Source organism: Paramormyrops kingsleyae, chromosome 25 (assembly GCF_048594095.1).
Source record: "Paramormyrops kingsleyae isolate MSU_618 chromosome 25, PKINGS_0.4, whole genome shotgun sequence".
NCBI lineage: Eukaryota > Metazoa > Chordata > Actinopteri > Osteoglossiformes > Mormyridae > Paramormyrops > Paramormyrops kingsleyae.
In genome coordinates, this window is record NC_132821.1 from 4,554,725 (window position 1) to 4,582,047 (window position 27,323).

Here is a 27,323-nt window from a genome sequence, read left to right on the forward strand (position 1 = left end):
GCACAACCTGTAGGACCTCTGGCTGAAAAGCGTGCTAAGCTTTCCCCTTACCAGGAATTCACTGACCTTGAGAAGGAAAGATGTATTCTGGACATTGAAAATGCAAAATTACAAAAAGAAGTCCTGATTCTTTAGAGGCAAAGGCTACTAGATTTGAGTCAGCCATAACCACAGGAATCACTGGAAGCTTTCTTTAATTAAATTATGTAATTGTTCAATGTATTCCTGTTTGTTTTTAATGTTTAATTTTAATAAATAATTACAATAATAATAATAACAATAAAGAATTTAATAAATGTTTTTTTCATTCAGTATGGAAGTCCTTGACTGTTGTCAAAGATTCGACCTTCGCGTATGGATCCTGGCCATCTTGCAACAATGTTTGTGATCTGGGCCTGATCATCACACACAACTTGAACATTAACTGAGCAGTAGCCCTTTCAATTACGGAAAAGTTCCCATTCTCACCACCTGAGTTAGTTATTAAAATGTGAGTGCAGTCAATAGCTCCAATTACTCCAGGAAAACCTGCTCTCCTGTAAAATCCAGCTGTAATCTCCCTTCTTGCTTCAAAATGAATGTTCTGATTTTTTAAACATGCAATTGCCTTTGACACTCTGCTGACAATTCTGCAGACTGTGGACTTGTGAATTCCAAAAAGATCCCCAGCAACCATCTGAAAACTTCCTGTAGCGTAAAAATGTAAAGCTACTAGGAGCTGGAGAAGTGGAGGTACAGCAGAATTCCTCTCACTTCCATGCTTGATAGCTGGTCCAATCTTGTCATTGATGTATATGACAGACTCTTTCGTAAATTTATACCACTGGCAAAACTCACTATTGCTATAAAATTCAATTGGGTTTAACCTGTCTTGAATTTTCCTATGAAGAACTCATTCCTCTACTCCCATCCAGCACAGAAATGCAGCCATGTTCTCAATAAAACTTGAAACAAATCTAACATAAACCTCCTCAAGGGGTGGTTTAAATATAACTGCCAATCCAGTTTTGTACTAGGCTTAAATTCACTGGTGCAACAAACTTAAATTTAATATAAGTTTAAGTGGAAATTAAACTGAGATTACCAAAGGTTTAGATTTAACCACGATTAATTGTAAACTAAATTTAAACTAGGTTTAAAGTTTGGTGCAACAGGATTAGTAGATAAATCTTAATTTGATCCATTTTAAAAGTTAAACCATGTTGGTGCAACCTAGAAATAGAATTAGAACTGTTCAGTTGCATGTTCTATCTATGTAAGTTGCTAAATGTTGTTAGCATCTGTGTTTTTGGGAAATGTACCCCAGGCCACAGGTTAGCAGAGGAATAGCAAACAACATTACAAAGTCTGTGATACTGATATTGACAAGAGGCTAATGTACTAACTGTGGCCTGCTTTTGATACTGAAGTTTAAAAAATGTTCTTGTAATGTTGTGCCTATTGTGAAGTGGGAGTTTCTCCAGACACGTCCTCCTTTTGGGCAACTGTCCGGGCGTCCAGGTGGTTTTTCAAAAATTTAGTACTGAAACTACCCATATCACCCAGTGTTGCAATTTACAGTGGAATATCAAATGAAGCAAAAGACACCAATTTCTATATTTGGCAGAAACTCAGCATCATCACACAGCGTTTGCAAGGTTTGTGCACGTTTACTTTAAAAATTAAATGATATGTACTTTCCTACGTGACTCGCTGCTTACGACTGACGTCAACTTCTGGAAACCATTGGCACTTGACGCTTTATTTTTGTTTTCGTGTGAACAGTGAATCGTATTGTTTGCTTGAAGTTTAACAAACTTTAGTTTAGTGTTTTGTAACTATTGTTGAAAAAGACTTGTATACATATTGTGTCTTGTGTAGATTGTACAACGAGAGGAAGTAAGGTTACTGTTATGTATGGGAATTGTAGTTTTAATCGTTTAGAGACGTTTAGATTCCAGGATATAATGACTACATTTCCCGAGACCGATTTACTGTGGGCGTTTCCATAGCAAGATTATTTGGCAAGCATAAAAATCAAAAGTGGTTTCCGTATCGGGATAGGTAGGTGAGTTTGTTTTTCGGTTTGTTTTAATTAAAGCAGCTTTTATATATGTAGTAGTCTATGCTTATCCGACGTACTTAAGGTCTACTTCGTGGGTACCAATCTATATTGCTGAAATCCATAAGTCAGTGTGGTGTTTCCGCTACTAGTTTCTCAGTACTGAAAGAATGAACTCAACACGGTTTCGTGCAGGTTTGAAGCCTAGCCGTTTGAGTTATAATTTACATTCTTCCTCTCGTTCGAGGATGTACCGCTTAAATATTAAATAGTTCATAAAAATCTATGTTTACTTCGCGCTGTAGTGTAATTCTGATAAATTGCTTAATAATTAAACATAATTCTGATATTCGTAGTAACACAGGCTGTTATAGTAATAGCTAGGGTTAATCGCAGGTGAAGAAGTTAACATGTTACAGATTGGTGAATAGTAACTAAACAAACTGATGATTTATTTGTGTTGTGGCATACATAAGATATTGCGTGGAGAAGGAAAACTGCACGAAAAGGTCCGGATTCATTAAATAACACCACAACATACAAAACATCAGGTGTCTAAGATCTCTTATTTCTTTAGATCCACAGGTAGTATTACACATTTTACTTTAGAATTGCACGTGTAAAACACCTGCGATGAGTTACTAGTTGACTCAAGTTGATTAACAGAGATACAACATAATTTCAGATACAATTGCTAGTAGTTACACCTAATTTGTTTTGAATGATTGTTCAACATGCACGCATCATATATTAAAAAAATAAATAAAGGTACAGTTTGCATGGTTCGTTAAGATTCTTAAGTCTACTTAACTGGTTATGTCTCAGAAGTATTTGATGTGATCATAGACACATGAATAAATGATTCTAAAAGATGTTTCCCTTTTGAGTGTTGAGTTCATCTGTGAGATGGCAGTGATTAATGGCAGTGTGTGGTGGCTGTCTATCATTGCATCTTCATTTTGCCTGTTGTAGCTAAAAAGCATGTAGACAAGAATAGCTGTAATGGTTTATCAGAGCAACAGTGAATCACTGTTAAATGTCAATTATGCAGTTCCATAGTAATGACTTTATGAATCACATTTAACTGAATTGAGGTTATATTGTCTTTAAACTTTATATAACTGAAAACAGCATTGCTGTACAGATGGTAAGTATATGTAAAGTATTTATTTAAAACAGTTTGGCTACCATATAGCTTATTTAAAGTCTACCAACATCCAAATTTCTATCAATTGTTCTTAAAATGGACCTTGAGGAAGAAATGATTAAATGCTGTTACACCAACCATAGAACACCTCATGTGTACAGTGTTCAGTCCCCTGCTTAGGGGCCCGGAAGAGAATTTTCCTTTAAAAGCGATAATGTTTCTGTTAAGTTTCCTCCCTTTAAATGCATTGTTTGTCAGATGCATAGGGCATGGTAACAGAAGGTGTGTTTTAAAATTACTATATTCGGATTTTCATTCCAGACAGGAGAATGGTCACAAGAAAGTGGCATAAGTACTAAATTACAAGGCAAAAACACCAAACCTGACAAATTAAACTTTATAAACAACTGATATCTATCATACTTTATCTTTTTAAGATTGTCTTATGAATAACAGTTGTTGTGATGTGATTGCTCTCATTTTACACAGCGTCACATTGTCTTTGTAGAAATTATTTTATAGTTACTAATATTTAATTGTTTTATGGTTAATTGTTGTATCATTTTGGGGAGTAGGGGCAGAAGGGCCCTATGCAAAGTGTAGCTTAGGGGCCCCTGAACATGTTAATCCACCACTGTTTTTTAGAAACACCATGTTACACTTGGTACCATGACAGTTGAGGATTCCTTTGCACATTTTTCATTTTTGCTTTGTAGCACTTGTGTGAGACGGAGACATGGTGAAGTGCTTCTTAATCCACACCTTGTGCCCTGTAAGCACATTGTCTGCCAAAGAGAGCAGAATCCTCTACTGTCGTGTTTTTGAGCCAATGGACCAGTTATCGGGAATGAACACAGACATAATTCCAGAAGAGAAACGCCTATTAGAAAAAGAGAAGTTGGCTACAATAGCAAGGTAAGTGCTGGTTAAGCCAAACTGGTGTGTTGAATCCTTCTGAAGTGTGGAGTCCACTGTGAAAAGGCATAGATCTTGCAATATTGAGTAGATGCATTCTAAAAGTAAATGTTCTTAGGTCCCCATCATCATTAGAACATGCCAGGTTTGGTCATGTGACTGAACTAAAGTACTGCATTGAGACTAGCAGAGAGAATTGAACTCATGTCCATCCCTTTCACCCAGGCAGGTACAGAGCACATGTAGCCTCTGGAGGGAGGCAAGGGGACAGCCCTCTGTAGAGCCGGTGCTGGGAGAAGAGGCTAGGGCGCTTGAGGAAGCAGACAGCGGGATGCTGCGCCTGCCAGTAGGGGATCCCTTTCCAGAGGAGCATTTCTTGCTGTGGTTGGGCGTCCATGCACTGGGCTTCTCTATGGTATGCCAAGCTGATGACAACCTGCTGCTGGCAGAGGGGACCTTACGGAGCCTGGCCTCCCATTGTCTGGAGAGTCTACGCCTTTTGGCGCCAGGCAGTGAGGTAGGTTTGAAAAGAAGGGGGGGGGGGTTTAGAAAAACAGGGAGATGGGGAAAAAGAAGGAGGAAATGTGTTGGAAAGGAGGTAGTGACAAGCAATGAAATCTGACAGATACACAACTAATTATACAGTCCCGACAGGATTTCTGTGTTGCCAAAAACCCTTGATTTTGCAGCAGCTTTTCTCAATTTGTGAGTTTTTTTATGGAAAATTTGCATAAATCTACAAAATTGCAAGTTCAGCAAATTAGAAAATACTGCTTTTTGGTTCCAGTTAATTCTTAGTAAAAAGTCTTCGTAAAATAAAGTTGGTTTAACATTAGCAGCAAGACACGAGTAACCTGTTATGTTGTCTATGGTACAGGTTCTTGTGTTACTTTGTGCACACAGCTGCACGTCTGGTCTTCTGCCTGCTCTCACCTGGTCACTGTATTTTTCCGTGAGCCATGGGTCTGTGTCTGTTTTATTAAAAGCTTTAAAAAGTGGAAGCTATTTCAAATATTGCTGAGTTTACCTGATTTTGCATTAATTTTTGAGACTGAAGAATTGTGAAATCAGTATAATTAGTATGGACTGATTATATACTGTATTCATAAAGACCAGGGCACATGTATTCAATGAAATGCACCTTCTGAATGCTTGCAGATAAACAAGGTTAAAGGAGTGATGTGCTTCTTCATCTGCTTCCCAGGTGCTGCTGAAGAGTGACCGCATAGAGGCACTGCTGCATCACCTGGTTCCCCATGGACAGCTGCTCTTCATTAACCACCGCTTTGCGCAGAGCCTCGACAAGGAACTGACGGCCTGCATGGCTAAATAAAGGATATTACCATGGTGACAAATACGAAAGCAGAGGATTAATCAGTGTTTTTTTTGTCTTCAAAAGACACCTTGACTTACCCTTAATTTTTTTGTGATGAAGTAGCAAACTAGGGCATACAGGAAAATCATGGATGGATGGATGGATGGATGGGGTGGAGTGTGACTCAGTGGGTTAAGTCTCTGTGCCTGTGATTGGAAGATCGCCACTTCAGTAATCACATGTCAGTGGGCCCTTGAGCAAGACCCTTAACCCTCATTTCCCTGAGCGCCACAAGGGGGCTGCCCCTTTGTTGTGACCCCCAAGTTTGCAGTCCCCTATATGGAGAGCAGGATGGGGCAAAGCAAAAAGAGAATGTACAGGAATGTATGTGCATTTGAGGCTATACAGGAGCAATATACCTTCATGGATAAATTAAATTATATGTAGTGTTTACAGTCCAAAAGCACAGTGAGTTATGTACAGTATGAGATAAGTATGACCTAATTTTAAATGATGCAGTAAATAGTGATTGCTGCAATATGTATTATGAATGAAAGTTACATTTATATGGCGCTTTACGGAACCAATGGGGAGCCACTTCAACCACCAGCACTGTGTAGCCCCCACCTGGATGATGCAACAGCAGCCATTCTGTGCCAGTATGCTCACCACACAGTAGTTAAGATGGTGAAGGGGCAGGAGAGAATTCACCAGTTAGATATAGGGGATGATTAGGAGGCCAGATTTGATAGGGGCACAATGGGCAATTTTAGCCTGGACATCGGGGTACCACCCAAATTCTTTCAAAATATGCCTAAGGATTTTTTTTTAATGACCTCAGTTTTACATCTCATCTGAAGGACAGCACCATTTTTTACAGCACAGTGGCCCCATCACTGCACTGAGGTATTGGGATCCACACAGACCACAGGATGGGCTCCCGCTGTTAGTCACACCAACACCTCTTCCAGCAGCAGCCCAGCTTCCCTAGTTGGTTACCCATCCAAGTACTGGCCAGGCCCCATCCTCCTTAGCTGCAGATCATATGGCTGTTGGCTGGTTATGAGAACCAATCAGTTACCTTGGTTAGAATGCTGGTGGCTTTTGGATAGAAGCTGAGCCTCATCCTGGTAGTGTAAGCTTTGATGCTCCTGTAGTGCCTACCGGAGGCCAGGGGGTTGCAGAGCTGTTGACTGGTGTATGTGGGTTTGGTGAAGATGATGGTTGCTCTGCTTGGATGCCTGCTGCTGTACATGCTCTTCATTGTACTGCATCTGCATATCAACAAATTGTTTATTACTATGGATGTTGCTGAATCCTGCTTTCCTCAAGATTAAATGTATTGTGTTGAAATTCATTGATAAAACAGCGCTCCAGAGTGTGACCAGTTTAGGCACATTTGCACCCAAAAATCTGTATGTGCAACTACATACAGTATTTGTGTGCAGTTAAATACATTTCACTGATTGTACTGATTCACTGGTCAAAATGAGTCCAATCACATGGAGGAGCTGCTGATTCTTGCTTCAGTTTACTCAGGAAGCTGCATATCACTAAACAGCATGAGAAACACGGTTGTGACATCTAGCCAATAGCTGACACGCTAAAGGTCTTAAAGGACCTCCCACTGATCTCAGCTCAGTGACTACAATGATGCCACGCTGAGTTAAACCATTGCGACCACGTCTCAGACCCCCACCTACAAGTGTTGCAGTTTAGAACAATTTGCTAAACTAATAAACCTGTTGACTGACGTTCACTAGGTCTTTTCAGCGGGTGTTTCGTTGGTGAATCACATGTATCGATCGCTTAGTCTTAATGAGATGCCAAACAGTAACCCTAACCAATATTCAGAGATGTCAGAGAGATGCACAGGAATGGTGACAGTGGTAATTCCACTGAAATCAGCTGTTGTCTGTAGGAACAGTAAAGAAATTAAAACACTCCCCACGTGAACAAATTGATCAACAAATTGAGCGCAACTGTAATCAAACCATGTTCTTTCATAAACATAGTGAGAAGAAAGTGCTCTTCACTCTTCATGTGTGCACATAAATATTTACATTTACAGCCGGAGTGACTTACAAAAGTGCTTTAAGACTCCATGATGAATTTTTCTGATACTGCCTGAATAAAACCCAGGCTATGAATACCATCTATCTAATCCTCTGTTGGGAAACTACAGGGCTTTTTAAATTATTATTTTATTTTTTTTAAAGAAAAGAGTTCAGAGTATAATACCAGAAGTGCTAATCCAGATATTTCTGAAAGAGGTAGGTTTTAAGTCATGATTTGAAGACATTTAACGACTGAGCCGTTCAGACATCTAGGGGAAGTTTGTTCAACCAACTAGGTGCCAGAACAAAGAAGAGCCTAGATGCATGTCTGTCTTGTGCCTTGAGAGGTGGTGGGACCAAATATTTGAACATTTCAATGGTGGCTGTAGTATTTTGTAGTTTTCTTTCAGATATTTTATTTTGTTATACTCTTTTGCTGTTTAAAGCAAAAGAACACTCTATTAATGGTGCTTTGCACATGCTTATATCGACTGGTTTAGTCTTGTTTTAATACATTCTATTAATGGTGCTTTGCACATGCTTATATCGACTGGTTTAGTCTGTTGTTTTAATGCTCCTAGTGGTGCTTTGCATTCTCAACATGTTATGTAACATTACTGTGGCATTTTTCATTTGTAATATGTTTACATGACTTACAGATGTTTACATGAAAAAAAGTTTGCCTGAAGAAATTAACTTGTCACTTTGTATATATTGTGTTGGATTTATTTGATAATGTGGCTGTATTATGTGTTTATACATTCAAATGTGATTCATATTGTGAGGATCCGGCTGTTTTATGTACATTCCAGGCCACCCCCCATAATATTTTATTTATATTTTCAATTACTTATGTGTGGCCACACTTCTAAATGAAGGAAAGCTACTTACTGTACCACTGTAACCTGCAGTTCACATACAGTACTTTACTCCCGCCACCAGGTGGCAATCGGTGACCAGTGCTAGGATGTCACACAGCATTTGGCTCAGACCGAACGCAGCCAAAGTAGCGTTCGCACGCGGGTATCCACAATGTTAATCTGTTAATTATTTGTGTGTGATTGCAGATTTTGCAATAAAAGAAAAAGGACAAACTTCACACTGAGTATTAATTTATTCAAGTGTGCTACAATATATTGTTCATTTATTGTGTTTTAGCATTGTTTTAAGAGTGAAGAGAATGTGTATTCACCAGCAAAAGCATTTCAACTTGACAGTGTACAATTATTACAATGGGAAACTACATAATCTTTTTTGACCAACAAGGTAAAAAGCAACTACATATTGTACCAAATGAGACAGCTGTACAAAACCATTTGCATCTGTACTAAATCATTTAGAAATTTGTGTAAAGCAATGAGAAATCATGTTCAGTTGGCTATACAGTATGTGGTATTAAATCACTTGTTTTGCAAATGTTGTCATTTGAGAAATGCTTCAAAGCAATTAAGAATTTTTTTTAATTGTTTTGGTAAGTTACAGGCTTTTGCAGCTAATCCATGGTGTTTTGCTACATGCATGAACTGTTTTGAGAAATGCTCTTATCGTACAGTTAAGGATATAGAGATGTTTTGTCTTTTTTCTAAGCTACACTATTTCAGATAATTCTATTGCAAAGATTCTTTTTGGAGAGAATACTTGAGCTGGAGGCCAATGAGACGCCACGCAATTTTGTGTATGTGGATGAGGTAGGATGAGGTAAGGAGACATGGCAGGAACCTCATAGGTCAGAGGATCACAGTGGATGTGCCAGGCCAGCTTGGGGGCAACAATGTGTGCTGCTATTGCTGAACATGATCTTTGGGGGTTTCCAGAACTTATGGCCTTTTAAGAGGGAGTCAGTGAAAAACATCAAATACGTATGACATATTTACACAGATATTGTATTGTTAGCATTAAAATGTTCCCCGGTAAAAGGTAAGGCAAGTTTATTTTCATAGTATATTTTCAAACACAGAGGTCATTCAAAGTCATTGCATAAAAAAAACCACGTAACAAGAATAATTGAAATTATCCATCCATCCAGCCATGCAGACATACAAACCAAAACTGGAAGGCAAAAAAATATTTTTAATTGGTGCTTCTATACAAACCTTACAATAATAAAATAAGTGTTGACTGAAAAGCAAATTTTATTATGAATTTGCAATTGCAATTGCAATTTATATATTTTGTGTGTTTATACACCATACATTCCATGCAATCCAGAAATTCAGGGGATAGGAATGATAGATTGTCAGTAGAGCAGAAGTGCATAGTGAACTGTTATGTCAAAAAGATGCTTCGATTTTATAATATATGTGATTAGAATAGCTATATATATATCCTGTAAGTTGCTGCTCCATTCTTCTTACTGTCGTGACACATTCAGTACCGTTCGAATGCTGAAACACAAACGAGCAGTAAGGAGCCATTGTTAGTCAGGGTAACAAATTTCTTGATCTAATTTACAGATTATATCAAGGCTACACAATCTCAGTTCCTCTGAATTACATAGTGTATTTTATTCCTAATTGTATGAATGAAGAGTTCTATGGCAAGAAAATCTCTTCGTCTATGTTTAGCTGAAGTGTCACTAGTTGACAAATCAAACGAAGTTGTTAATGTTGTTTTAAAAAGTTTGAAAGAGTTACGTCTTGTAAGACTGCCTTTACATATACACGTGTTTACTTTATCTTGGATGCCCCAAGTGACACGCTAAATGAAGAGGGCTGTGACCATGTTTGAAAAGCGTACCATTTTCCATGTTTCATCAGCTCTACAGCATCATTGACGCGGTCAAGCGTCATGGTGTGTGTCACAAACTCATCCAGCTTCAGTTTCCTGGCCAGATACTCGTTGACTAGCTTGGGCACACCATCCTTACTCTTAAAGCCTGTCAAATGATAAGTACCTTTAAGTTAACAGCATAGATATACATCTCATAGTAGACAATTGAACTATACTTCAGATTTTACTTTTAAAGTGTCTGTTAGTTTTTGCATGCATTTTTGTATAGATTTACCAACAAGGACTCATGCATTAGCATGAAAATGCTCCCACTGTCTTCCATCTCTGACAAAGCCAATGCTCTATTATGATATAATGCCTACTTCCACTGTTTAGACAAACTTACCTCCAAATAGAGTACCCTTCCAAGTGCGCCCAGCTATGAGTTGGATGGGCCTGGCTGAGAAGTCGTGCATATCAGTCCATCCTACCAAGACACTGACTCCCCAGCCTTTCACACAGGACTCCAGGGCACTTCTCTGGAACAAACACGACAATATAAGGGACGGTAATGACATCCCTAGCAGCAGTGAGTCTAAACAAAAGTCAGTACCACTCAATATTCTCTGCAGCCATTGCACCCACCATGACTTCTACATTGCCAACACACTCTAAGGAGAAGTCCACACCCCCGTTGGTCATCTCGGCGAGAACTTGGCTGATGGGTTTGCTGTGCTCCTTCGGGTTCACAAAATCAGTGGCCCCGAACACCTTTGCCTTCTCAAATTTGTCTTTGTTGACGTCCACAGCAATGATCCGGGCTGCTCCAGCGGCTTTGCAGCCCATGACCGCAGCCAGTCCCACAGCTCCCAGTCCAAACACAGCACACGTGGAACCAGGCTCCACCTGCACGATTGACGGGAGTGCAGGTTTATCGTCAAACTGTCTACACTGGTAATGAATAACAAGGTCCTGTCTACACCACTCCATGTTTCCTTGCTGGTCTCTTCACTGCCCTGAATGCTGTTAGTGTTGCACTTTATCTTTTGAGTGAATAGTCCTTCTAGGTTCTATCTGTGTCTTAAAAGCATTAAGTGGTGTTTGTTCTAATGCAAGGCATTCACTCAAGGAATAAGCTGCACTGTTTCCTGTTTGCCACCTTGCCAGCTATATATTTGTGATGAGCTATTTGCCTTGGTTGTGCATCATTTCGGGCAGTAGTGTTTACTAAATAAATGTAAATGTAATTTTACAATGACTTTAAATGGTTTGAAGTGTTTATAAATGCAGGTAAGGTATTCTGAGAGTATCTAGCTTTGTAGCATAGTACATTGATTATATAGCAATCAAATACTTGATTTGCAATTAAATTGACACATCGACTCACCAACCTTAGCTGTGTTGACTGCAGCTCCGTACCCTGTGGGGATGCCACAGCCAAGCAGGCACACCTTGTCCAAGGGGGCAGAGTCATGGATCTTGGCCACAGCGATCTCATTCAGCACCGTGTACTCAGAAAAGGTGCTGGTGCCCATAAACTGCAGCACTTTCTTCCCTCGGCAAGTGAAGCGGGAATCAATATCTGACATGACATCATACCGCTCGTTTGACCTGTTGATAGACACACAGCTCCCTTTGAGCACCATAGCAGGAGATGTTGTTATAATTTAAACATTACATTTTTACATTTAGTTTCGACTCACCAGCTTCTTTCACACAGATTGGTCTTAGGGCTCTTGCAGAACTTACATTGCCCACACTGAGAAATGAAGAGTGGGATGACCTTATCCCCTGGAAAAGATTAAATATTTGATCAAATAAGGTTTATCCTACTTCTTCATTTACCAAATAATGGAAGATTCTATGGTTGAATTACAGCTATTCTCGACTGCTGTGACACATTTCATGAAACACACAACATTCACACGACTAGAAGAGCATTTCTCAAAACAGTTTAGGCATATAGCACAATACCATAGATTAGCTGCAAAAGGCTATAACTCACTCAAAACAGTTACCTCGAAACAGTTACCTCAAAACAGCAATCTCAAAAGCAAAATAATTGTACCAATGAATTAGTCAATGTCGCCAAAACTGAAAAGTACAATCAGCATCGTGTTAACCATGAGAGTCAAAATGCTTAGATATATTGTAAAAATGTCAGTCTAAATATGCTCCTGAGCTCCACAATTCTGATTTTTTCTGTATCACTCACTGAACAAAGACACCAGTTTCAACTTTGATGAGCTCCACATTATGCTATGTGAAGATCATTATTGAAAGGAAACACTCGCACGCATTTTTTCAGATCTCAAGACACAGTACAATAGCAAACATAAAAGTCACAGCGCTGTACAAAAAAACAGAAAAATGGCAACAAAATTATGCACTGTAAAAACATATGCTGTATCACTCAAGCTTATGGAATATATTTTGAATCATTCAGAAAGTTTCATAAACTGTTTTGCATGTGGTGGTACAGTTTTGTATAAAATTATTACAATGGGAAACTGCATTATCCAATAAGACTAAAGGAACTGAAAATCATACCAAATGATAAAACTTGTACAAAACCATTTGCATATATGTACTAAAACATTTGGAAATTTGTGTCAAACAATGAGAAAATGACATTCTTCTGTGCAAAAGTGACATTATGGTGCGGAGATTATGTTTGTTTTGCAAATGTTAGTTTAGTCCAAAGCAATTGAGAAAACCTGTAACAGCAGTGATGATGAACTAATTGCTGCCAACCTGGTTTGAATTTAGTGACTCCGGGCCCGACACTCTCCACAATCCCGGCACCTTCGTGTCCCAACACTGCAGGGAATCCCTCTTTGTTATTCCCCTCAAACAGGTGGTACAAGTCGGTGTGGCACACTCCAGTTGCAACAATCTATGCTCAGGAAAGCAGAAGTACACAATTACATCATAATCATAATAAGTCATTATCACCACCATGTGGCATTCGGAGAGGTTAGGCTTCTATGCCCTGCAATATTGGCATAACATGTCCGAAATTTGACATACTCTGTTAGTCTAAGGAACACAGTGAATTTCATATGGTACCATTACAGGATAGGGCATCCAAGGAGAGGACTGCAATGCAGTACATGACCAAACAGTGAAAAACAACACAGTGCATTATAAGAATGAGTAAACAAGTAATAAGTATGTGCAATGAGACCACAGTATTAAATGGCAAATGGGCCGCAGTATAGAAAAATAAATAAGCATAAGGTGTAAATAAAGGTTAAGTGCAGATGGAAAATTCACGTAACCTTAACCAATCTGAAGGACTTCTCTTTTGGGCACAATAACAGGTCCCACACGGTCTCTCACCTTGATACGGATTTCATGGGCTTGCGGGGGGGCCACTTCGATCTCTTCAATGACCATTGGCTTGTTGGGTTCCCAGGCAATGGCAGCCTTGCACTTGATCACCTTAGAACAAATCATTGTTTCTCTTGAAGCTTTTCTATCAAGACACCTCACTACACTCTCTAAATATACCATACAGTGGGATATTTCAGTTTTATTTCATGTGTAAAACTGGAAGGAATAGCCATCAAACTCGGGTAATATTTTAAAGGTGATGCCTAATTTGACAGGCCTTTAGATAACCAGTGGGATCAGTCAATATTTTTTCATATTATTATTCATTATATAATATGTGGTATATATAGGTCTACATTATGATTTTTTTTCCCAGAAAGCCAGTATATTGAATGAAAGTAGTAATCTAGTGTCTGTTGATTGCCCATAATGTGGGTTTGACGAAGGTTTCCCCTACCCTGTATGTACTGGAATATACCATAGACTTACTGCAGCTCTGTACTGGATAAGCAGGATGGATGGATGGATGGATGGGTGAATGAGAGATACTCTCCATATTTATTACATGCAGCTAATAGCAATGCAGCGTGTCATGGCTACTTTAATTTGCTAGCAGTAATTTAACGATTTAGTACTCTCTATATATGCATCTATACTATTTTTACGTGGGATCTATTCCACACATATATTAACATGCCCCAAATAGTACTGATCAGATAAGAGTTCACTTCTACCAAACTTCCATTAAAGCCTTTATATATTTTTGCAGATATGTTAGTAAAAGTTTTAACAAGTTAAACTTATCAGTTATTTCTTATATTATTAGCTAGAAATATCTGCGCTCCAAATAGTGTCCAAAAGTCTCTATGAGCCTGACCAGGATATGAAATTAGAAAACGGATGGTAGGAAAGATGGTTATTTTTTATTTCCATTTGCATTTTGAGACTTTCAAATGACATTTTTAAATTATTGTAAAACCTGGTTTACTCATGCAAAAGAAAAAGCAAAGAAATTGTTTTATTCAACACCTGTAGCATACATATATACCAATGGCATAAAAAAGTAAGACAAGAAGGAACTGAAGATAATGGATAAAATACTAGAACTAAAAAGAAAAAGAGAGTGCAGGATTGTACCCATTTTCCTCATTGAATCAAATTTATTTGGCATAATTTCACAGCACTAAACCAGGTAGACCATGTACTAGATATGCTGGGTAATTTTGACAGTAAGATCAGTTTTACAGCAGCAGAATATAATGAGCATTCTTAGTTGTAACACCTGAATTTAATGTTCATAACTTTTAAGATAAAATATAAGGTCGGTCGTAAATAATATGTTCGAATTCATACCTGTCCTGCAGTTGCCATGACTCTGTGAAGAGTATGTGCTACTTCTGAAAAGAAAAAAGGAACAGCAATAGTCTGTATCTGCCTTAAATACAGAAACATAGACCCACCAGCACACCAACTGTATTTGGATATGAGTGTTTTCCATTGGCTGTGCAGGCTGTTTCTCATTTTTGAGGAGCAGTTCATCTGCTTAACTCCGCCTCATTTTGCAAATTGGTTTGATTTCATCTCGCCAATTCAGCTTATCTGTTTTATCCTCACTTACAATGATTAATTTGCAATTTATTATAATACCCTGCAATCGTTGTAGCCATTTGTACACAATGACTGATTCACTAATATTCTGCATTACTCCTTGTTGGGTTAAAACAAAAACAAGCAGAATTTTTCATTGTTAAAAGATAATCTTCTTGGTCTCTGCTTCCCTCCTCACCACCAAACCCCAACCATAGTATAGAAATGTTATAACTGAATGTTCTCCTGTGGTTGAGAACGCGCCCTCAAACCACACATTTCTTGTACATCTGTATCTTGTTTGCATTCCAGTCTCTCTGCCAAGGAACCATTTGACCAAGGTTAAAGCCTTCTGCTGCACTAAATCCTGTACAGAAAGATAAGTTAGGAAAGAATTCCCATCTCCTGGTTTAAAAATGCATGGGAATACAAACATAACTCAAGACTTCAAGAGTGATGGGTACCAGATGTACAGGAACCTGCTCCTGCAATTGCTCAATAGACAACTTACAAATCAGTAAACCTCACAGGAATTTATATAGGGAGTTCACAGAAATACATATATACATGCATATACAATGCTATGCAAAACTAATATTTTAAATGATCACCATGACTTTATGTCTGTTAGCTTTTTTCAAAAGCTCTCCTTTAGTCACCTCAGTATTTGCAAAAACCGTCCAATATACACGTTTTTGCTGAACTTGGCCACTAGCTCTCCGTGTTTGTCTAATCAATACCACATGAAGTTACTTAATTAAATGAGGTGATTGTGAAACTGAATAAATACATGGAATAGCTAGGGTGCCCCTGAGGAGAAGTTTGGCATGTAAAGCTGTGTTCTTCTAGCCATCCAACAAGAAATCAGTAAGTTACTGCAACGGAAGAAATCCTTCTTTCTTTTTATTGTATTGCTGTGCAGCAAAGTTTTCTTTGGTGACCTAAGACTTTTGCCCAGTACTGTAGTACAAATACCACGATCTGTGGAAATACTGTACCAAACTCCACATTAAAATAACATTTAAAGTTTACCCTAGTTATAGTTTGACTTCTGTTTTTGATTTGAATTAATTATTAACTATGCTGTCCATCTTTTAATCAAAGATTTTTTTTTACCACAGAAACTCAAAACACCACACAAGCTATGGCAATTAAAGACAAATGCCTTTTGTATTTTTGCACTGAAAAATGGAAAACTACTCTACATTTAGCATTTTTCAAATAGAAGAATACGTCACAAAATCCATATCTCTGCAATGTACACATTTGGCAGAACAGACTACCATAATGCATATTATTTTTTTTTAATTGTGTTAAATTCAATGGTTGATAATAAGAAATGACGCTCTACTTCATCAGCTCCAGGTACATTACAGTATGTAGTTACTATATTATTATTATTATTATTATTATTATCAGGGATTTACGTAACTGGTACGCAAGTATGCATTCACCTTTAAAAGCGATACCTGCGGGAATCGATTAATGTAACAGCGCAAATACGTATTTTATGTGCATTTGCGCCGATATGACAAGAAATTATCGTGCATTTAACCTTTGTATGCTAATTCGTACTTCATTTGCGGTATAGAGGTTAAAATCCATGGTAAGTTCTTGTCATATTGTTATTATGTAAAATGTTATTTTTCCGACTTACCTTCAAATTCAAATTATTGTCTTGGAGTAAGCATCTCGTTCTTAACCACGGCACTGCCTGTTTTATTGCAAACTCGGGGCATTTTTAATTTTCATAATCATGGCAGCTCAGTGGGTAACACCATTCCATCATGGATCCCGGGTTGTAGATTGAAGTCCCACCTCTGTTCTGTGACATTCGCCTATTGTCCCCTTGCCATGTAGATTTCTTTTCATAGTCCAAAGACATGTAGGCTGATAGGTATCTCTGAATTTCTAATTATGTGTGTGCGTCCTGAGATGGACTGGCATCCCCATGTAAGGTATAACCCAGCCTTGTGTCCTGTGCTGCCTTGGATGAGCTCCAAGCCCCCTAGAACCTCACCAAAGCTATTGGTTAGAATATGGATAGGCTTTGTAGAATCTTTGAAATGTTTCTTACAAATATTATTCTGCAAACATTTAGTCAAAGACATTGAATACATTACACGAGCTGGCTTAGGAAGGCCTTGCATGGTATTGCCCTGGAGGAACTGGAGAACGAGGTTGGGGAGAGGGAGGTCTGGGAATCCCAGTTCAGACTGCTGCCCCCATGATAAGCGGCAGCTGGATGGATGGTCACAGATAGCTTCTTCAGGCTGCCCATTTCCACTGCATAGACTGTGGAACAAATGTTTGGGACTTGTGCAATGGCTGAGCCACAGCCAAATACAAACATGACACTTATGCAAGAGTATATTTGCTACCCACAGAAAACTATTTACACAGTTGCTATGGAACAACTGTTGAGGGATGTGATATACTTTTACACCCAATCATCTTATTACACTAATTAATACACAATGGAAAGATGGGGAGTCTGGAAACAGAATAAGTAAATGTCCATCTCGTTATCTTTTCCTATTTATCACATGGTCAGGGTCCTTGGTGATTTTTCCCCAGGAGCTCCTGAACCCAGAATGCGGTATCTGGCTGTTTATAGACACAACCCCCAGAGGGGATGGTATTGCCAGAAGAACTGCTGAAGTTTATATTCAGTCTGTCAGGATAAGCATCAGCTTGGCTTTGGTTTCTTCAGCACCCTTCGCTTGCTGCAGCCCTCTGACTCCCAGTATAACCTGATCACTTGTCTTGACATGGGGTAACACTCCAAATCCAACCCAGGCCCTATCTTGCAGGGCCCTCTGCTTTAATTATTCTCTGACTTTCTTGACTGGGTCTCTTTCTTCATCTCCCAAGCAATGTTCCTTTATGAAGTTCCTTCTGAGAACATCCCTGGCCTGTCAATCTTCTGAGCATTTCTGTAGCTGTCCTATGGGAATCCAAGGACATCCATGTAAATACGTTGTACTACTTGCGTTGTTAAACAGCCATAATGCTCATATGTTTCCTGATCTGAACAGCCAGATAACTGTATGTTAGTTTAATTAAGCAAAAAAAACAAAACAAAATATATTCAATTCTCTGCTTTGACACAAAAGAAGTAGATGTGCAAAGATTATGCCATGATAGCATTTATCACACCTTGGTAAAAACATTCCTATGTAGCTGCTGCACATATTCATGCAGTAACAAATGCGCTTATTTTCTCCTGACTTGTGAGCTGCATAATGTCACAGTAACAAGAAACGAACCTACTCTCTGTCGAAACACTTATTTTCAATTAAATGTCAATGCAGAAGAAAACTGCATTACAACAGAAGTGCAGACATTAAATGAAGTACTAGAAATTGTTTAGAAATGGCAAAACATTCCTCAGCACATCAAAAAGCAAACAGAAGACCTGATGTATGTGATGCAGTAAAAATCTTGGCCAGACTGTGTGTGCATTTTCAGTCGTAACTGATAATTTAACCAAAAAGATAAGGTTACTGTTTCCACACAAAGCAAAAAATATTAATCCGACATATGGAAAGCATGTTTGTAAAAAGACAAAATCTGTACAGTTACTGAAGGTAAGAAAAGTTAACATGTTAACAGTTGCACTTTCAATTGATGTGTTATTTTTTGTCCTAATAGTAATGTTTTTGCACTACCCTGCATTTAACCATCATACAGCTAATTCATACCTCATTTGCGGTATAACAGTTTAAATCCACTGTAACTTCTTGTCATAGCACAGCAAATGCATTTGAAATAAGTACGCATGGGCACTGTTACTACAAGCAAATGCTGTACATATCGCTTTATATGGTGAATGCTTGCATACCAGTTATATGCATCTATGGTTATAACTTCATTTTATTCTTTGGAAACATTGCAACAGAAATGTGGTGATTACCAATGGTACTCATTTTGATTGTATTGTCAATGGCTTTTCAAACCATTACATTTTATACTTATTTTTAAAAAAAGAGAAAACACCAATCTGTAATACAATTGCTTAAAAAGACCAAAAATGACTTCACCTGTCTGTGGTCGAGTAGTACAGTTGAAACCAGTTTACATGCACTTCAGAAAAAGACACAAAAATGTTTTTTTTCTCACTGCCAAACATTAAATCAGAGTAAACTTTTTTCTGTTGTAGTTAATCAGTTAGGATCACCAATTTTTTTTTGTGTGTCAGAATATATATAGAGAGAATTTAATTTTTTATTTTTATTACTTTCATCAAAGGCAGAAGTTTACATACACTTCCTTACTTTTTGGTAGTATTGCTTTGAAACTGTTTCACTTGGGCCAAACGCTTTGGGTTTCCTCCCACAAGCTTCGCACAATAGTTTACATTGACTTTGTTGACAAGCCACTTTGTAACTTGGTGTGCTTGGGGTCATTGTCCATTTGTTAGACCCATTTGCGCCCAAGCTTTAACTTCCTGGCTGATGTCTTCAGATGTTGCTTCAATACATTCACATAAGTTTCTTTTCTCATGACACCATATATTTTGTTAAGTGATCCAGTCCATCCTGCAGCAAAGCAGCCCCACACCATGATGCTGTCACTCCCATACCTCATGGGTGGGATGGTGTTCTGAGGCTTGCAAGCCCCCCTTTTTCTTCCAAATATACTGTTGACCATTATGGCCAAACAGTTCAATTTTAGTTTCATCAGACCACAGGACGTCTCCAAAGATTAAGATATTTGTGCACAAACTGTAGTCTGGCTTTTTTATGGTGGTTTTGAAGCAATGGCTTTCTCCTCGCTGAGTGGCCTTTCAGCTCATGTCGGTACAGGACTCGCTTTACTGTGGATAATAATGCTATCTTACCAGTTTCAGGTAGCACTTTCACAAGGACTTTTGCTGTTGTCCTGGGGTTGATTTGCACATTTTGCCACAAAAAAATGTTCATCTTTGGGACTCAGAATCCATCTCCTTCCTGAGCAGTACGATGGCTGTATACTCCCATGGTTTTTATACTTGCATATTATTGTTTGAACGGATGAATGTGGGACATTCAGGCATCAGGAAATTGTACCTAAGGATGTACCAGACTTGTGGAGGTCCACGATTCTTTTCCTGATGTCTTGCTTGATTTCTCTTGATTTTCCCATGATGTCACAGAATGAGGCTCTGTGCTTGAGGTGCGCCTTCAAATACATCTACAGGTGTGCCACCAGTTAACTCAAATGGTGTCAATTAACCTATCAGAAGCTTCTAGAGCTCAGACTGGAATCATCTGGAATTTTCTATGTTGTTTAAAGACATAACACACTTAGTGCATGTAAACTTCTGACTTTGAAGAAAGTAATTAAAATTAAAAATTAAATTTTCTCTCTCTTTAGATTAGATAGTACTTTATTAATCCCTCGGGAAGGTTCCTCTGGGAAATTTAGTAAATGAACTGGTTCCACTGGGGCTCGAACCCAGGACCTTCTGCGTGTAAAGCAGACGTGATAACCACTACACTATGGAACCACAACATTCTGACATTTAACAAATACAAAAAATTTGGTGATCCTAACTGACCTAAAACAGAAAAAGTACTCTAATTTAATATTCGACAGTGAGAAAAAAAAGTTTTTTGTGTCTTTTTCTGAAGTGCATGTAAACTTTTGGTTTCAACTGTACTGTATGTCTGAGAAGACTGAAAGGGATCTTCAGCCAGTTTTTCTCTGTTCTTGCGAAACAGAGTACATTCCTGTGAAGATGAGAGGAGAACATTTGTAAACGTTGATACATGTGTATTTTTTGTTTGTAAATTACTAAATACCTATTAGTTCAGTGACACATCCATCCATCTTCTATAACCACTTGTCCCATGTAGGGCAACAGGGTGGTCTGGAGTCTTTGGGTGTAATGCAGGGAGCAACCCAGGATGAGGCTCAGCTAATCATCACAGGCAACACTCACACATGCACACCTTATGTTCTTATGTTCTTATGGAACCCTGTGAACTTTATTGTATTTGTAGACTGATTTGAATTTACAGTGGTACCTCGGTATATGCCCTTAATCCGTACTAGATCCTTGGACTTATACCAAACAGGATGTATACCAAACAAATTATTCCCATAAGAAATAAAGAGAAAATGATTAATTCCCATGAAAAATATTCTGTCCTAATTGTGCGTCTGTTTACCCAACTTGACAGACAACTAACGACGTTAATGAACGTCAGATGCAGAAGTTGTTTTTATCTTTACGTTTTGTTTTATTTGCATGAATGAACATTAATTTTCTTCTTTCTTTTCCATTTTTTTGGATCGTTCATTTATTCCCCGTAGAAAAAGCAAAGGCGCTCCAAGGAATGAATGTTTAAGGAAGGTTCTGGTTGTGCTGTCCGCATGCCTACTGCACGAACATTCAGACTCCTCCTGCTCCCGGTTTTTTATCTTTGAACACGTAAATACGTAACAATTTTCAACCAGACCCAATAGACGGCGCCAAATACAAAAATACAAAATATTCATGCATGCTTTGACACTCCCCGCCTGGTATTGTGAGATACCACCATAAATTGAACTGATGATCTATAAGCATACAATTACAGACTATAGGTGATGCCATTCAACACTTAGTCCTTTGAAGACATGAGATGTACTACTTCATACACGTATAGCGCATCTGGTCCCACGCCTATATGGATGGAGGAGTCACCACACCTACCTAGGTCCGAAGAGAGGCGTGCTATGTCATATAATTAATATCTATATACATATCTCAAGTAGAGTCTAGAAGCCGAGGCTGACTCCGGTAAATTGAGTAAAATGGGTGAACTTTACCTTGCTACCAAGGTGAACCAATGGAGCAGGAGAATTGTGTTTGTTATACTTAGATTTCCTTTTGGAAATCTAAGTAGATGACATCATAGGCCTTCTTATCATCAACTTCCTGAGTAGCTTCCTCAAAAAACTCCAACAGATTTGTTAAACACCTCTCCTAAATCCATGCTGGCTATCCCTCAAAATGTTATTTGAGTCCAGGTAATCTACCATTTTCTCTTTGATTATAGCCTCCATAACTTTACCAGTTATACAAGTTAGACTGATTGGCCTATAGTTTGACAAATTACTTCTATCCCCTTTTTTGAAAATGGACGTTATGTTGGCATGCTTCCAATCAGAAGGTACCACACCTTCAGATAAGGATTGCTAGGATATTGCTAGCTGGTTGCAAGTGTGCTGCTAAGTGGTTGCTAGGCTTTGCGTGGTGGTGGCTAGGTGGTTGCTATGGTGTTGCAATGTGGTTGCTAAGGTGTTGCTAGGCATTACTAGGTGGTTGCTAGGTATTGTAGGTGGTTGCTAGGGTGTTGGTAAGTGGTTGCTAGGGTGTCGGTAGGCATTAGTAGGGTGTTGCCAGCTGGTTGCTAGGTGGTTCCTAGGGTGTTGCTAGGCATTGCTAGGTGGTTGCTATGGTGTTGCTAGGCATTACTAGGTGTTTGCTAGGCGTTGCTGGGTTGCAAGGTTTTGCTACAGAAACTGGGCACATATTGGAAAAGTACAACACACAGTTAACAAGGACTAACAAAGACGTCTAAAACATTAGCCAACCAATCAACAAAGCCATGGAACAATACACAGGTGAATTAACTTAAAATGTACAAAGAGCAAGAACCAGGGAACCTAACAAACATGTAGGGGTAACAGCACTAGGGAAGACTAGGAATGTGTACAAGCAAATCCAAAATCGAACAGGACACAAGCAGGGCAAACTGAAATGGACTATATGCCAACGCGTGCACTGACGTACTTCTGTTTAAATTTCAGCCACCGTGAATACTTCCGTTAGCCTACGTGTCTAAGCTAGTGAACAATGAGAAGAATTAAATACCAGAAAAAGTGTGGTACAACATTGCTGTGTGCCATTATGCCAGGCTTCTAGTAAGTACAACAGTGTACTTAGTTTCTTTACTTTTCCTTCAGATGAGGAGATAAGGCATAAATGGATCGACATCAAATCAAAGTTATTTCTGTTTCCTCTGCTTTTTAGCTAATTGTGAACAGTTATTATTTGAATATCTGTATTCTGTTTCTTTAGGTTTGCATCATATGACCTGCTTATGCATTTCTGGGCCTTGATTGAGCCGTCTCTGCCATCCATGGTCAGTGGTTAACTCTCACAGAATCCACCACAGCCCATTCCCTGCAGCCCATCATTGAGTTGTTCCTCTTCTTGAATTACCTCGCCCTTGGCTCCAAGCAGCAGGACCTTGCTGACCGGTACAGTATCCATTAGTCCACGGTCAGTCGAATCATTACATCATGGGGCAACTTCCTCTACACAGTACGTGGCTCAGTGAGGATCAGGATACCTCAGGAGCAGATAAGTAAAAATCTGCCAGCGGATTTCAAGGACTTCCCTGACACTACAGTTATTCTTGACTGCACTGAGCTGAGGTGTCAATGTCCGTCTTCCCCTGTCCTCCAGAGTGAGGTGTTTTCCTCTTACAAGTCCCACTGCACTCTGAAAGGGCTCATTGGAATTGCGCCACATGGGGCAGTGACATTCGTCTCTTCACTGTATGCCGGGTCTATCAGTGATTTGGAAGAGGTGATGCGGCAACTCCTTAGTTGGTGTCACTCAGCACAAGAACTCCGTTCTTGTGTGCTGTGTTCAATTTTGTGTGCTGTCTCCAAAGATGCCTCAAGGGATGCCATGTGATGGTGCTGATGTTCAGAGCAGACAAATGCACATGTAGAGGGTCCCAAGCTGTAATCGGAGAGTGGCAGCTGTGGAGGAGAAGGGGCGTCTGTGTGCGGACGGGTCCTTGGGACAGTCTTTGTTGGCATCTGATAGGACAGCACACTTCCCTCTTGCACCTCTCCGAACATGGAGTCAACCAGAGGTACATCACTGGAAACAGCCATTGTTGTGATCATGGGAGCTTCATCAGCAGGAAGGTCATGGTTCACGTCATGAACTTTAAGCATTGATATTTCCGACAGAGATGAGCTAACACCTATCAACATAAGGTGTATTTTTACATAAGTTGCTTCTGTGAAAAAGACAAAAAAGGAAACAAGTGTGCTATAAATAAGAAATATATGTGTGCAAAACCATGTGTGTAGGCATGCATGCATGTATATAACAATGAGTATTACGTGTGAGTATTACGTGTGAGTATGTGTGGTTGTGGGTCTGCATGTTTGAGTGTGTGTCCATAGATGTATGTAAGTATGTGTAAGGGTAGGTGGGGACAGGAGTACATACATATGCATGTGTAGTTGTGCATGCCAAATGTCACTGTGGGGCATTGGTGGCCTATCATTTCAAGGAATGGGACTCATGACTGGAGGGTTGTGAATTCGATTTCCCACCTAGTTGCCACTGAGGTGCTCTTGAGTAAGGTACTGTACCCACTCTCTACTCCAACACTCAAATTTCGCTGTGCACTGTGTGCTGTGGTGTGCTGTGTTACGAATATAGTCACTATTAATTTTACATTTTTTAGTGTCTGTGTGTAGTATTGATAGCAACACAAACCTGATTCCTTCTACCAGTCTTCTTTCTCTTGGTCTGGCTGACAGGATAACCATCTTGTTTACTGGACCAGGTTTAACACCCTGTATACACGCAAAACCATTTTTTCTATAATTATTGAACATATATCTATAAATAAAATCAAAGCATCAGATTACTTACCATAGTCCTTGGTTTATGCCGCTTTTGTTCAGTCTCTGTGCAGCTGAACACTGGGGGAACTGATGTGAGCCTCAGCTGGGAATAGTGGGCAGTTTGAAAAAGAAGAGCTGCCACGTTGCTGCACAAGGATGTACCAGCACACAGGTACACTGGCACTCCTGTAACTCCACAGGAGTTGAATCCCTTAGGACAGTCTGTCACAATACAAAAATCTGTAAGAGAACAAATTGTACCTGCTGCAAGTACAGTTAAAGACAATCCTTCACATAATAAATTAGTGAACTTTTGTTAGTGGAATTCTGTTAGTGAACTTTAAAAAGTGTTATGGAAAAAAACAAGTACATAGAAATATCTAGTTCAATGATAGTCTTAAACCGTATTTCATTCACAGTAATGACTCAGAAACTTGATCTGACAAACAGGAACCTGTTTCTTATTTACCTGAACTGAACTGAACCTGCAGGATGACTTTCCCTTATACTCAGACAGTGAGGCTTTTGGCTTTTCCTCATAGACCTGAAGCACTCAGACCTGTCACCTCCCCTGACTCCTTGTTTGAAACTGAGATTAACATTGGGGTTAGGATAGTACAATGCACAAAAACAACATATTCATGAAGTTAACCTACCTATCAATATGCTAACGTTAGCTAGTAAATAAACGTTGCTCTATCAGGTGCTAACTTCGGCTAGTAAATGGCTAGCAAGTATCAGAGACAGTTTAGAACTCAAAACAGAGATTTACCTTCACAGTTGTGTATGTAGCTGGACACATACAATTTAAAGCCTTTGTCCTTTTTTAATGTAGGTGTCTTGGATGCGGCCTGAATGATGCGATTCAAGTCGCTTACAGTTATCCGTGGCAGGTCCTGCAGCGATCTAGTGAAAAACGCCATAGCTAGTGTGCACCGGAAATACTGCAGCTGGCTGAAACGTCAGAATGGAAATCCACTGCATATAGTCCATAGGGAAGCAAAGAACTAATAACAAACACTTAGGAACAGAAAACCAATAAATACAAACAACAGAGGAGGCTGGCCTAGAGCCCATGACTGGAGGGCCACAGCTTCTGTGCCATATGTTCAACTCATTGGACCATGCAGCAGTCCAGGAAGTACTGAAAACAAGGGTCAAGCACAAACATAGAGATGGGAACAGGATGGCCAGCAACACCTGCTGGCCAAACGAGGAAGAGACATGAAGGGCAGAGACAGACAGGCGCTGACCCTGACACACACTAGTCAGCCAATCATATCTCAGGACCAGAACAACACATTGTATAATGTTGCTTACGTGTGTAGGTGAGCGAGCAGGGAGCGCGGAATCAAGGTCAGGCAGACCGAAGTCCAACGAACAGGGGATTTATTTGGGCAAACAGGCAGACACATGCTAAAGAATTCAATGACAGAACTGGGGATACAAACTCTGACGTGGACTTAAATACACAAGACTAAATGAAAAAACAAGAAACAGCTGGTTTACGCTGGGGTTTCACACAGGGTTAACAAGGGGGCGTGGCACACAAGAGGATCGTACGAGCAGGTCATGACATGTAATTATATTTTTATTAATTAATTACTTAATGCTTACATACTTCATGTAGCCACCATATACAGGCCAACCATTCCTTTACAGTTTGCCACTCTATTGCTGTAGCATACTGGCTCCTCTTATATCTTGGAGTCGTCATACTTGTGAATTGTATTAGTTTTGATCGCACTGTAACTCTGCATCCTCGCTATTGTTCCACTGCACCACAGTAAACTTTCTCACCTCCTGAATGACAAACTCACAATTCTTCGACATCTATTATAACATGTATGCCAAATTCAAATAAACATCAGGAATATGTAAAATGTCTGCTCCTCTGAAATGGCTTATGTCATATCAATCATGATGGTGAGCTAGTCATCCCACTCCTGTAGCAGAAACACCACTGCTTTGCTAGAAATTGGTGCAAAAACAGTCTGCATAGATAGTCTATCATTAAGGAAGCTGCAACATACATTTGTGCTGAGCCTAACCTCCAGCACTTCGTATAAAAACAAAACCGAATGAACAATGTTGCTTTGGTACTTTGTTATTTTTATGAACATAAGAACACTTATACAGATTTTAAAAGCTAACGTTACATGGAACTTACAGCCAATGCTAGAATTAACTAAAATTATCCTAGCTAATTTATTTAAATCAAATTTATTGTATTCTTTTTTATTATTATTATTTGTTTGTTTGTTCATCTATTTATTTATTTATTTCCCTATCTCTCTTCTGTCCTATCTTTCCTTCCCAACGATCACCACCCTGCTGTATGTCGTTGAAGTCTTTAAAAAATAAATAAACAAACAAACAAATAAATACAGCAATTTCCTTTTTAAAAGAGCTGTCATTTTTGTTTCAGTTTTTCTCGATTGTTTTGGAGCATTTCTCAAATGACAATTAACATTTGTAAAGCAACAAGTGTAATCACCCACTTTAATGTCACTTCTGCACAGAAGAACGTCTTTTCATATTGCTTCATACAAATTTCCAAAAGGTTAAGTATATACACTATATGCA

General features: G+C 39.1%; 2 protein-coding genes and 1 non-coding gene across 5 annotated transcripts; 1 reads left to right on the plus strand and 2 right to left on the minus strand.

The window, feature by feature from the left end:
• The first annotated feature begins 1,529 nt into the window (after positions 1 to 1,529).
• ap5s1 (adaptor related protein complex 5 subunit sigma 1) lies at positions 1,530 to 8,574 on the plus strand. 3 transcript variants are annotated; one of them, XM_023806839.2, is made up of 4 exons: positions 1,530 to 1,637; positions 3,905 to 4,103; positions 4,329 to 4,620; positions 5,308 to 8,574. In XM_023806839.2, exons 2-4 carry the CDS (start codon positions 3,925 to 3,927, stop codon positions 5,434 to 5,436), a joined length of 600 nt encoding a protein of 199 aa, XP_023662607.1. In that variant the 5' UTR covers positions 1,530 to 1,637; positions 3,905 to 3,924; the 3' UTR covers positions 5,437 to 8,574. The 3 variants fall into 3 exon arrangements, with proteins under 3 accessions (XP_023662607.1, XP_023662605.1, XP_023662606.1); XM_023806837.2 differs by lacking the exon at positions 1,530 to 1,637 and adding an exon at positions 1,921 to 2,047; XM_023806838.2 differs by lacking the exon at positions 1,530 to 1,637 and adding an exon at positions 1,960 to 2,043.
• Positions 8,571 to 15,029, minus strand: LOC111841237 (alcohol dehydrogenase 1-like). Its single transcript, XM_023806844.2, has 9 exons — positions 14,874 to 15,029; positions 13,527 to 13,628; positions 12,939 to 13,080; positions 11,888 to 11,975; positions 11,576 to 11,795; positions 10,830 to 11,090; positions 10,591 to 10,723; positions 10,212 to 10,350; positions 8,571 to 9,859 (listed from the first exon to the last, which is right to left on the minus strand). The coding sequence occupies exons 1-9, from the start codon at positions 14,970 to 14,972 to the stop codon at positions 9,826 to 9,828; spliced, it is 1,218 nt and encodes a 405-aa protein (XP_023662612.1). The 5' UTR covers positions 14,973 to 15,029; the 3' UTR covers positions 8,571 to 9,825.
• Positions 15,030 to 20,525: 5,496 nt separating this feature from the next.
• Positions 20,526 to 20,598, minus strand: trnav-uac (transfer RNA valine (anticodon UAC)). The gene has a single exon. It is a non-coding gene; the product is annotated as a tRNA-Val (tRNA).
• Between the last annotated feature and the right edge of the window lie 6,725 nt (positions 20,599 to 27,323).

Coding starts and splice junctions, on each gene's coding strand:
- ap5s1 (XM_023806839.2), top strand. CDS start 3,925: ATGGTGAAGTGCTTCTTAATCCACACCTTGTGCCCTGTAAGCACATTG. Junction 4,104..4,328: donor AAGTTGGCTACAATAGCAAG/GTAAGTGCTGGT, acceptor CCTTTCACCCAG/GCAGGTACAGAGCACATGTA. Junction 4,621..5,307: donor TTTTGGCGCCAGGCAGTGAG/GTAGGTTTGAAA, acceptor TCTGCTTCCCAG/GTGCTGCTGAAGAGTGACCG.
- LOC111841237 (XM_023806844.2), bottom strand. CDS start 14,972: ATGTTTCTGTATTTAAGGCAGATACAGACTATTGCTGTTCCTTTTTTC. Junction 11,976..12,938: donor AGTCACTAAATTCAAACCAG/GTTGGCAGCAAT, acceptor AATCTTTTCCAG/GGGATAAGGTCATCCCACTC. Junction 11,796..11,887: donor AATCTGTGTGAAAGAAGCTG/GTGAGTCGAAAC, acceptor GTCTATCAACAG/GTCAAACGAGCGGTATGATG.